Source organism: Musca vetustissima, unplaced genomic scaffold, assembly GCF_032173495.1.
Source record: "Musca vetustissima isolate MV318-11 ecotype Yass unplaced genomic scaffold, APGP_CSIRO_Mvet_v1 utg6369, whole genome shotgun sequence".
NCBI classification, from domain to species: Eukaryota; Metazoa; Arthropoda; class Insecta; order Diptera; family Muscidae; genus Musca; species Musca vetustissima.
The window spans coordinates 628808-641188 of NW_026889093.1; the positions used below are offsets into that span (position 1 = coordinate 628808).

Here is a 12381-nt window from a genome sequence, read left to right on the forward strand (position 1 = left end):
TGTATTTTTTATAAGAGTCTAAAGTAAGAAAAAAAATGGTGACGTAGACGCAAAAAATATCTGTGTAATTTGATACACTGACAAGTGCTGCTGCTGTTGCGGCTGTTGTTCTCGTACTTCTTCAACTTCTGCTGCTGCTTCTTCTTCTTCGTATTCTTCGGCTTGTTGTTCTCATCACATCATAAGTATCATTCAACTACGACGATTCGGTTCGATTTGTTGTTGTTGTTTTTGGGGGGCCCAATACCACCCGGAGCTTAATTCGATTCGTTACATGGATGTTCATCATCTCCTTGGTTACATCGAGTGGAGGAGTCGTAGGCGTTGTAATAGTTGTAGGAGGTGTAGTGGAGAGAAGGTTGTTAAAGAGTTCCCCGATTCGGTTCTGGGTTTTACCAGCGATTTTTGGGCCGTTTGACAGCAGTATCTGCTGATCTGCACGACTGGTTCTTTTCTTCTTCAGTTGATGATTTTTGTCTCCCCCGCTTTTTTTGCTGCTCTTCACTTCACTTTAGAAAAATAAAATAAATAAATAGAATTGTGGTAGTAGTTGTTGTTGTTGCTGCTGCTACTGTGATGTTCTTGTTGTTGTTGTGTTCTTCTCAGCTTTTTTTTATTACAAAAAATAAAACAATTTTTTTTTTAGTTATTCGATTTTCTCTTCGCGTTAACATCGCTTCGCATGCCAGTGATTATCATTGAGAACAACAACAATTGTGTGACATGTTGCAACAACTGATGATGTTGTTCCTGTTGTTGCTCATGATGTTATTCTTGCTCTTCTTCCTCGTTTGCGGCTTATTCTCTAAATGTTGTTCATGGTGTTGCTCATATTTGTTTTGTAACTCTGCTCCATCATTATTTTGTTTTATGTTGTTGTTGTTGCTGTTGTTGTAATAAATAGTAAATAGTTGTGTTGCTGTTGTTGGTTGGTTGGTTGGTGTGTCGACAGTAGTCTGTAATTTTTTTCAAGAAAAAAATCTTGTTGTTGTTGTAAACGGCATTTGGTAGACAGCTTGTCGTCGGTGTCGATGTCGCGTTGAAGTCATTGTCATTATCGTCGAAGTGGTGGTGATGGTGGTGGTAGTGCTGCTGTTGTTGATGATGGTCGGTTGTTGTTATCGTCCTCGTCGTTGTTGTTGTTGCTGTTGTTACTGTTACTGTCGCTGTCACTATTTTTCGCTGTCTCGCTGACACACACTCACTGTCGCCAATCATCATCATTATCGCCGTCGTCGTCGTCATCCATCTACTTTTGTGATGTAAAATCAAATGTCGTTGCTCCACTCACTTTGCCCGAGGCGCTGCGATGGAAATGGACATTCTGCCATTTGCTGTCGCGTTTATGCCAGACACGTGTCTCCTCCGACTGATGGGTGTGGGCATGGCCCTGTTTATCAATATATTGTGTTAAGCGTACATAAGCAATACAAGCGGCATCCTCGCCCAGCAAATGGACATGAGGATTGAGAATTGTGGTATTGATAGCTTTGCAATTTTTGCCCAAAACATTTTCGAAATAGAATTTGTGAAAGTCAATTCCTTCGACCAGATTACCCAGGGCCTCAGGCTCAAACGCAGTCAAGTGCGGATCACCGATTTTGGTGTATGCATCAAAATCCCCACTGTTGATGGCCTCAATCAGTTGTTCGGTGATTTTGATGATCTCCTGGCGACGGGCCTTCACATCGTCATCCTCGAGGGTGGCGTTCGACGAGTCTGTGGAGTCCTTGACGGGCGAGCCCTCGCCCTTTTTGGTCACCATACTCTTGCTGGAGAAGTTCCGCGTGGCCAGCATTGTCGTTAGTATGGCGCCCTTCAGCTTGCGACGAGCATTGAACTTCTTGAGGCAATCAACAGTTTCTTGGCGGTGAACCACGGAGGCGACACGTTCACGTTGGCATATCCAGGGATGTTTGAGGGCTTCAGCAGCTGTGATACGTTTGTGGGGATTGACGGTAAGCATTTGATTGATTAGATTTTTGGCTTCTGGTGTTACCGTATCCCATTCGGGCGATGGATAATCATAAGCTCCAGCCTTGATTTGGGAATACAGGCGGTGTTGATCCTCATCCCAAAACGGTGGATAACCGACCAGGAGAATGTATAAGATAACACCACAAGCCCAAATGTCCACCGGTTTGCCGTAGGGTTCCTTCTTGAGCACCTCGGGCGACAGATAGCCCGGAGTGCCGGCAAAACCAAACCAGGCCTGATGATCCCCCTGCACCTCAATGGCCAGACCGAAATCGGCCAATTTGACAGCAGCACCCTTCGCCTTGCTGGCCAGCAATAGGTTCTCCGGCTTCAGATCACGATGTACGACACCATTCTGGTGGCAGTGATTGACGGACTCCAATATCTGCTGGATACAGTGCGATGCATCGGCCTCCGAATAGAATTCTCGGGCGACAATGTCTTCGAACAGTTCGCCGCCTGTGACCAAATCGAATACCAAATAGTGATAGTTCTCCTCCTGTATGCTGTCGTGCAGTCGCACAATATTGGGATGGTGCAATTTGCGGCAGATTCTCGCTTCGCGTTCGAGCTTTTGGAAATCGCGTGCGGTCAATTTCTTTGTATTGATGATCTTGGCGGCGAATTCATTCCCTGTCGATTTCTGTACGCAACGTTTCACAATGGAAAATGCGCCTCGGCCCAGTTCCTCTTTGATCTCATAGTTGTCCGAGAAACGCGTACAGGCTGCAGGAGCAGCCATCGCGATGGCACACTTCAGAAAATCTATTGCGGCAATAAATCCAAAGACCCCTCTATTGAGAAAACACTTGGGCGGGAAGGGGGTGCTCGTCCAATTTCACACTGAGCTGAGCTGAGCGAGTGAGTGATGAGTAGTAGGTGAGTATGGATGTGTGTGTTTGTGTGTGGTGAGTTGGTTAAAGGTGAGGAGTTGACTTCGTGATGTTTGTTGTTGCTTTTTGTTGTTCTCTGGATTATTATCGAGAAGATTTTTTTGTGTCGGGATTTTTTTCCTTTTTCTTTTCTTTCAAAGCAGAAGACTCCGATTATGTGTGTAACAAACAAATCAGTCAGCAGTTACGAAGTGATGTAAAATTTTTAATTTTTCACCAAAAAATGTTTTTAAATCCTTTTAGGCCAAACAGTTGGAGAAAAAAGTGAATATTTGCAGTCACTCGTTAGCGTGATGTTGGTTAGTCGTCGTCGATACAATTGATTTTTAACACTGCTTGCTGCTGCTGCTTCTTCTTCTCTTCTATTTGTTTCTCTATGGCACACCTCCTTGTAGTCGTCGTCGTCGTCGTATGGGGTGGCTTTGATGGTGGTGCTGAATGTCGTCGTTGTCGGCACACCAGGCACTTCTCCGCTGGCGCTCTACTCTTCCGCCGTAAAAACTAAATAAAAATGACTCGGTTTTTATGGTTGGCTGGCTGAATGGCTGGTTGGTTGGTTGGTGTGCTGGTGTACGACGAGGAGTATGTTGTGTGTGTTACAGCTTTCTCTGCTACTGCTTCGCTCGCTGCTGGCTTGCCTGCTTGCTTGCTTGCTTGTCTCAACTCCAACTGACCCAGATTCAGGGGGAAAATGTGAATAACGGAAGTGTATGTATATGTAAATTCTAATCAGTCCTTGTCCTGTAATGATTTTTTGATTTCGTATTCGCACCAGACCAAATTGGGATTATGGTTCCAATTTTCGCATTGATGAATTTCGCCCGAATCGATTTGAGTCCGATATTTGGTGGTATATATTTTTGGTTTTTGCAAAAAATGAAACGAAACAAAAGAAACAGAAACACACAATACCAATTGATTAATGGAGAGATTTTGTAAAGTAAAAAAATTTGTTTTGTCTTCTTCTTTTTATTTTTATTTTGCTGGTCTACTTTTGCTACAGGCTAAAGGAGGAATATATGTGTGTTAGGGGGAAAAATGAAAGGATGGATGGTTGGATGGTGTGGTAGATGATGGACTGACTAGTTGGATGAATGATAAGTTATTTTTTCTATCGATGATGATGGTTATGGTTAGATTTTTTTGGCTTTGGGAACAGCTTTTGAAGGAGACCAAGTTTTTTTAATTTTATTTTTCTATTTTCGATTATTTTCTTACCGTTCAACAGTTTTGTGTGTATGTGTGGCTCTTTTCTTGACTAGCGGATGGCTACAAAAAATGCTTTTCTAAATGTTTTTTCAGGTTCTTGAGGTTTTTGTTCACTACAACTTGTTTTTTTCTCTGCTTAATTATTTACTTAGGTTTCTTCTGTGTGTGTTTTTTTTTGTAATTTTTCTACTATTATTTATAATGTTTTTATTTATTTTCTTGTATTTTTTTGGTTTGTTAAATATATATTTTAAACTAGAGAGTACTGGAGTACTACTACTTTTAATCTTTCTTTTTCGACACGAACGAAGCACACTTAACACACAGAGCAGAGAAAAAGTTTGTATCTACATTTTCCAACTTTGCGATGCGTTTTCTATGTGTGAAATTTTCCTTCTCGTCGTAGTCGTTGTGTCGTCGTACTGCTATCGTCGTAGTTGGAGCAAAAGAACTGTTAAAGACCGCAACGCGCGCACTCACACACACACGCTCTGGATGGCTATGATGATATGATGGTTGGTTGGTTTGTTGGTTGTTCGGTTGCTTTGCTGATGAGAGAGAGACGAAACGAAACGCACACTCACACACAGAGAACAGACAGAAAACGGACACACACACACACTGAAACAGTTGGGAAATTTTCTACTTATTGGACTTTTGTTCTTCGGTGTCTTTTTAACTGTCGTTGTCGTCTGCTCTGCTCCTGTTTTTCCTATTGCCTGATGTGATGCGCAGAAGCGTAAAATGGGGGCCAATAAATGGGAAAACTTGGTTATTCGGCACAACAACCACCAATTTTAGTTGCCATCCCCAGGCATAAAAACCATAACACAAACAGCGAGAGAGAGGGAGAGAGAGTAAAATACACACACTCTCCCAATTGGATTTCCTGATTGAATAACAGTTATTTAGCTGTTGCTCGAATAGCGGTAATGTTTTTGCTCTTCTTCCTTGCAGAGGGTTGGCAACACTGCTTATTTTAAGGGTAATTTTTGTTTAATGCTGCTACTGCTTCTTCTTCTCTGTCAATGATGATAACACATTGCAATCAAGTGGTTGTCGTCGTTGTCGATTTTCAGCTGCTTCTTCTTCTGCTTTAGCTGCAATTACAACCCTGTAAAGAATGTAAAAAGGGATATTTTATTAGTTGGCAATTCATTTGTTATGTATTTTATTAAGGGTAGTTTTTTATCTCTGTAAAAAAGAGATGCCAAAGAGATAGTCATTGAGAGAGAAACATTTAATTCTAAAAAGAGAATCTCTTTTGGGATTTTGTTGCCATACAACACACTCATTATTGATTATCAATAGATGTGTTTTTTGTTGTTGTTCTTATTGCCCGATTAAAAGGCAGTGGATTAAATAAATACGCAGTCGATGCACAGTGGTTTGAAATCGGTCTAATGATATCATAAATATAGAGATTAAATCAAGTCAAACTAATGATGGTAACACCTCGAAATATCAGGTAAAATCCCCAAGTTCCTTTGGACTAAGTACGATTTAGAGAATTTGTAGTGGATTGGTAGGTTGGATTTAAAATTGCACATCTTAAATTTTTCCAAATTTAAGTTCCATGATAGGCAACATCGGCCCACTCCTTCTGGAACCTGTGCCATAAAATGGCCAAATTTTTTAAGAAAAAATAATAAAAACCCCAATCAATGAACTCCCTCTCCACAAAACATAATCATTTTTAAATTTTGTTAATATCATATTTAGCGGCCCATTACTTCTGAAATCCTCCCCATACATGTTTATCGAATTTAAAATTTGTTAACAAAAATGTATTATATGTAATTAGCAATATCCGAATATCTGGTTCCAAAATTTACGGATCCGAATCTGTCCACCGCGCCATGGGTTTATTTCCTATAAGGCAGTTTCCATTCCCCAAAAATTGTAACACAGTGCTATTCATGTATATTTGTATCCTGATTCTTCTATATCGTGATCTTCATAACCACCTTTATCATCAATAATTTTTCAAATTTACTAAATGGATAAAAAAGGTCGTGCATATAATTTTATTAACAATAATAATTTTCTGATCTTATTTTCAAGTTCTATTTACGTCTGAATATATATTAAAAAAATAATAAAATTTAAAATTCCTTTTATTATCACCCCACACTAAGTTAATAAAAAAACACATAAAGATTTTGATTTATAGCCGTATTTAAAAAAACTAATCTTAAAAATTAATTTGTACAATGACTCCAACTATATATATATACTGATTGACATTTCGTTTTTTTTCTGTCGATAAAACATCCATATATTCTGACGTGAGCCAATGTACTCAAAAATGCAACAGCAAAAGATTCACAAATGTAAAGATTCAGAATGTATTTGATTTTTCCAAAAATCAATAAAGAAAGAGCCAAAATTGGACGGGAGTGACTATATGAAACCATGTATCACTGTTTGGATAAATACAAGAGATGAATTATAAAAATTGCTATTGAAAGTTCGTATCTTAAAATTTATTGTTTTTTTTTTAAATATTTAAAAATAGCACATTCATCACTAAAATCGCCGCAGAAATTCCAAACCAACCAAAATATGATTTAACTACTTTGTTAAGCGGGATAAATTCTATCGAAAAAATGCAGAATGTTTAGGGACCAATAGGGATTTTTATAAAGACTATTTTATAGATTTATGTTCTCTAAATGGCGTTTTTTAGATAAATAATCCTTGAAAGAGTTCTGTGATTATAAACTCCATAGATAGACCGCAACTATGTAATTATTTGGGATTGGTTTTGAAAGATTTACAGATTTAAAGTCACGGAAAGAATTCCGTTTATAGAGGTATTTGATATGCCTGTAGAAAGAAGAACCTAGAAAGGTTTGTCTAATAAGTCGTGTGTGGAAAAAAATCGTTAATATGACCTTCTTTATACAGAATATTAATTATGAGAGTCGTTTGAGATCGAGGAGCCCTGAAACGGAAGGTATTCAGTAATCCAAAGAACCTGAGAAGCTTTATAAGTCGAATGTAAACAACAGACCCTAACAGGTATTGTTTGCATTACAATCCATCTTCAAGACATTAACCCCTTGGAAAGGGGTACTTCATATACGCAGGAATCATAGACTTTCTATAGGTGGAAATACCTTGGAAGGGAGTTCCTTTATATAAAATACGTTCTCAGAAGTTTTCTTAAGATAGACGACCTTTGGAGTGATCTTCTAAGGATTAAATACTTGTGGAGGGACATCTATTGATAGAATAACATTGGAAGAGAATCCTTCATTAATAATACGTTTTTAGGAATCTCCTTCCTTCATATGGTCATCTGTAGAATAGCTTTTCTAAACATAGAAGTCTTTTCAGAGGATTCTTGGTAGGTCTATCAATCCTGGAAAGAATTCCGTTTATAGAGGTATTTTAGATGTATACAAACAGAATAACCTAGAATGGTTTGTCTAATAAATCGTATGTGGAAAAAATCATTAATATGGCCTTCTTTATAGGAATCTTGGTAGGACTATCAATCCTGGAAAGAATTCCGTTTATAGAGGTCTATCAGATGTCTATAGACAGAAGAGCCTAGAAAGGTATAATCGTATGTGGAAAAAATCACTAAAATGACCTTCTTTATACAGAATAGTAATTCTCAGGGTCGTCTGGAGATAGAGGATCCCTGAAACGGAAGGTATTCTATAAGCCAAAGAAACTGAGAAGTTCTTCAAGTCGTATCTAGACAATAGATCCTGTTTGCATTGAAAACCATTTTGAAGGTCTTCAGATAGTTTTAAACCCCTTTTAAGGCCTTCTACAGACCTCCTTGGAGGGGAGTTTAATGTTATAAAATATGTCACAGATCCCTTATTTAGATAGACGACCTCTGGAGTGGTCTTCTTAAAAAAGAACACTTTTGGACGGACTTATATTTCTTCCATGTTACCATGGAAAAAAATCTTCCTTAATAAGACATTTTTAGGAATCTCCTTCCATTATATGGTCATCTGTAGAATAGCTTTTCTTTGGAAGGACTATCAATCCTGGAAATAATTCTGTTTATAGAGGTCTATAGGCAGAAGAGCCTAAAATGTTTTTTTTTTCTAATAAATCATGCGTGGAAAAGAATCATTTGCATGGCCTTCTTATACAGAATATTAATTCTCAAGCCTTATTCAGATAGACGACCTCTGGAGTATTGTCTTGTTAAGATAGAAAACTTTTGGAGGGACTTCTATTGATAGAATAACATTGGGTATAGGGTTTCTTAAGATATAAGACTTTCTTCCATAAATAGAAAAAATCTTCAGGGAATTTCTCCATAATTTTAAGATTTTCAAAGGTTGGACGTATCTGCTTATGAAAAACGTCTTTTGGATATGTGTCTATAGATTGCAACACTTTTAAAGGGTCTTTTTTGTAGAAGACTTTTCAGATATCTTGTATAAATCGATGTTCCTTGAAAGATACTCCTTTACTTATTATCCACAGTGCACTTGTAAGGTATATTAAAAAAATAAGTATTTTATAAGAACTTCAAAAGAAATGCTTTATTGTCTTGATCGATCAAGCAAGTAGATAGTGAACGAAATGTGATTTGTTACCTTAGTAAATGGACTAGTTCAATCAAAGGAGCTGAAGAATAAGGATCACTTTTTTAATCGATTTCTAATGCGCATAATTATAAAGGTCTTCTATGGAAGGTTGTCTATAAGTAGGAACACTTATGACGTTTTCTATATAGAAGATCCTAATGAGATCTACTATCGATCAATGATGGGATTCTTCATATGTAGATAACATTTTCGATAAACTATATATATAGAAAACCTCTATGAGATTCTTTATGAGACATTGTTTAATCAGTCTGTTCTCATTTCCTGCATATCATCAAACACAGTGATCAAAATCGGTGTCTATGTCTGCATTGTAAAACCGGTGTTTTTTCACCTTTCAAATTATCAATTCGAAAAAATATTTTTTTACTTATATTTAATTGCAAAAAAGGATTTCTCTGCAAAATCCCATTATTCATAACAAATACCCTGCAACACTGTGCCACATCGCCACATAACATTGCTATCTTATCGAGAACACATCGACAATAACCACTGCCACCTTAACCAACAACAACAACAACAACACAACCAACAAACACCTTCCAAATAGACATTGTTGTACGTCAAGGACAGTTTCAACTGCGGCCAAGGCAAGAAGAGACAAATCAACTGAAAATGTGAAAAACCGCAACAAGAGACCCCAAATAGTAGCACCCCAATAACCACAAAAAGATATCCGAAAGCATGTGGTCGACGGTAGTCTTTGTGTGTTTCGATGTGTGTGTGTGTGTGAGTGCTTGTGTTTTGGCCAACAAAATACGAGTGTAAACGAGTGCGGGTTACAACTAATTTCAAATTTAATTAATGCTCTTGATTAATTTATTAACACACTTTCTTCGATGTGTTTTTTCGGATGGATGGTTGGTTGGTTCTTAGGCGAAATGCACACATATGGGACAAGAGAAATGTAAAGAGAGTGTATAGAGAGCGAGAGTCACACACTCGAGGAGAGGAGAAATTAGTAGGCCAACAAAAATTATTAGAAAAAGAAAATAAAAAAATATCCCTGAAAAAACACGCACACATTTCCACATTTTCCAAACGCAGTATATTTTCTGGTTATGCGAAAGAACCGAAGCATAGGCACGTACATGTTACAGGAAAAGAGGCAGAGCGAGAGAAGCGGGGTTGGTAGCAAGTGCCAATTTGGGGGGTTGTTAATGCGTACGTGTGTGTATGTACACTGGGGCGAAATCGCATACGTTTTGCAGCAGCACGTTTTCAATTTTCGCTGGCCCGCAAAAGTGTAACAGGTTATGTTGATTTTTTTGCTATTGTTGTTGTTATTATTTGAATTGGTATTACACGCACACTCCTGGGCATACACTGACACACCAACACACACACACACCCACCCAACCGTCAACCAACAACCCCACAACACATGTCTCCTCTCTGTACATATTTTTGCGTGCTTGTTGTAAGTTATTTTCCCTGTATGCGTGTGTGTGTGTGTGCGTTGGTTATCTATCTAAGCTACCATGGCCGTCTTTTTGTTGTTATTGTGCTTTCTTCTTTCTATTTGCTCGGCATATTTCCGGGAAACGGAAACATGTGTTGATGGAAAATTCATGCTGTCAAAATGACAGTAACACAGCAGCTTATAATCATATACAAAAATCAACACGCACATACAAACACAATCACACACGCCGAAACACCCACTCTTCCACCCCAACCATTCAAATGTATCCACAACACACAACCCCTCATACAAGAGAACCCCATAGAGAAACTAAGAAGAGAGAGCGATGGACGGGAGAGCATGAATAAGAGTTAATTTACCACACTCTGCTCTATGCTGGTTGACTGGTTGGTTGGCCGTATGGCACAGTGCTGGCGAAATGTTATTGACAGGTATTCAAACAAAATGTCACATCATGCCAACCGCAATAATAAAAATTCCTGGATATAACCAACGAGTCAACCATCCGGCCAACTATCCCCCCTGGATGACACTGATGCTCGCCTCTTGGGCTTGTTTGGCTGGCTATTAGACGAGAAGCTGAAGTAGCAGCTTCTTGACTACTGGCTTTTGTTGTTGGGTTGCCATTAACTTAAGTTGATTACAAGTATCCATGGTTAAACATGATACCCAATCAACAAGCATATCTATTTGATACCGCTGTTTGTCTGTCTGTCTGCCATTCTGTTTTTGTTTGTCCGTCCGCCTGTTGGTTGTAAAGGCCGCTGTGTTGCATGGTAATAAGGCAACAATAATGTTTTGTGGGGTTATAAAAATCTATGAAGCTGTATATTGGGTTGGGGGTCGAGCGAGGGTGAGTGTCAGTTGTCAACATCATCGTCACACACATCTCTCATTATCACTGATACTTCTGCCACTGCTGTTGTTGCTGCTGTTGCCTGAACAATCCAATTAAATTATATTAGGTTTACAAATAAGTATTCATTGTTTGTTAAAAGCTAGTCCTACGACTACTACTACTAGGAATGCCATTAACAGTGGGTTTTTAGATGGGAGTGGATTTAGTCATGTCCATGACAGTTTCTGTTTGAAAAATCAAGATACAATCTCAAACTAACTTTGATGGCCATAACTTTGACACAGTTGGTTTTTTCCTCACTCACTCACTCACTTGCTGGCTCTCTGTCTCTCACTATTCTGTTTAATGTTGACATGTATTTCTGAAGGCCTTTTTATAAGTTTGTTTTAGTCATATCCGATTGCTGTTCGCACGTTATAGAGGAGGGGGCTGTAGGCTTTTAATAAAGTTTTAGTTTTGTTTAGAAATGAGAAACACCATGTAAGGGAAGTTGAAGGGAAATATGAGAATATCAAAAAGGCCCTCCATACATTTCGGAGCCTTCCAAAGAATTATATGTATCTGTAGAGGAATATACCTATAAATACTTTGAATCAAGTTCAAAGAAGGATTTTTTCTCTATGGAAGGTCTCAACAGGTGCGTATATCTATATTATTTAAAAAAAAACTTCCTTAGCCTCTACGGTAACAGAATATCTATTGATATTTATCTCTCATAATAATACTTCTTTAGATATATAGTCCTGAAATATATCTATGGATAATTCAAATTGAAAAAGGACTTTTTCAGATAGGAAAGGCTGTAGACGTAAAACATCACAGGGGATTTTTTGAAAGTCTCATGAATGGATTTTTTGTAGATGTATGGTTCATGAAGAGCATTTTATAGAAGAATTATACTCAACGCAATTCTTTGAATATAAACCCTCTAAATAGTTCTTCCTTGGATAGACATGTTTTCAGCAGGGCTTATCTTATTAGAAGGGAGGGACATTCTACTAACTGCAGCGTTTGAGGGATAAAGTTCTGAGAGGAATTGTATTTGATAGAGGTCGTCTGTTGGTACAATACTCCCTCTATAGAATAATGATTTTGAGAGGTCTTCTACACAGATAGCCTTGCACATTTTTCTAATTGAGGGATACCCTTGAAAATTAGCAAATGATTTTTTTAATCGCCTATTATTTGGAATCGATTGGAAAAAATCGGCTATATATTCAAGAGTTGTTGAGATTTTCACTTGAAATTTTATAGAGACATTCTTGAGAAGTTGTAGGTTAATATAACATAAAAATAAAAATCAATTTTTTTTTTTGAAACCGTGAATGGGCGGTCTCATTAACAATTTTTGATTGTCAAAAACGAGGTTTCCGCGTGTCGTCTGGAGATACATAGAGGAGCCGTGAGACGGAATGTCTTCTAAAAACT

At 38.0% G+C, this 12381-nt stretch overlaps 1 protein-coding gene and 1 long non-coding RNA gene across 2 annotated transcripts; both read right to left on the reverse strand.

The window, feature by feature from the left end:
• Positions 1–1217: 1217 nt before the first annotated feature.
• On the reverse strand, positions 1218–2766 carry LOC133336842 (calcium/calmodulin-dependent protein kinase type II alpha chain). The gene has a single exon (XM_061545120.1). The coding sequence runs from the start codon at positions 2717–2719 to the stop codon at positions 1250–1252; it is 1470 nt and encodes a 489-aa protein (XP_061401104.1). The 5' UTR covers positions 2720–2766; the 3' UTR covers positions 1218–1249.
• Positions 2767–3504: 738 nt separating this feature from the next.
• Positions 3505–4228, reverse strand: LOC133336833 (uncharacterized). The gene is made up of 2 exons (XR_009754560.1): positions 4089–4228; positions 3505–3611 (listed from the first exon to the last, which is right to left on the reverse strand). It is a non-coding gene; the product is annotated as an uncharacterized LOC133336833 (long non-coding RNA).
• Between the last annotated feature and the right edge of the window lie 8153 nt (positions 4229–12381).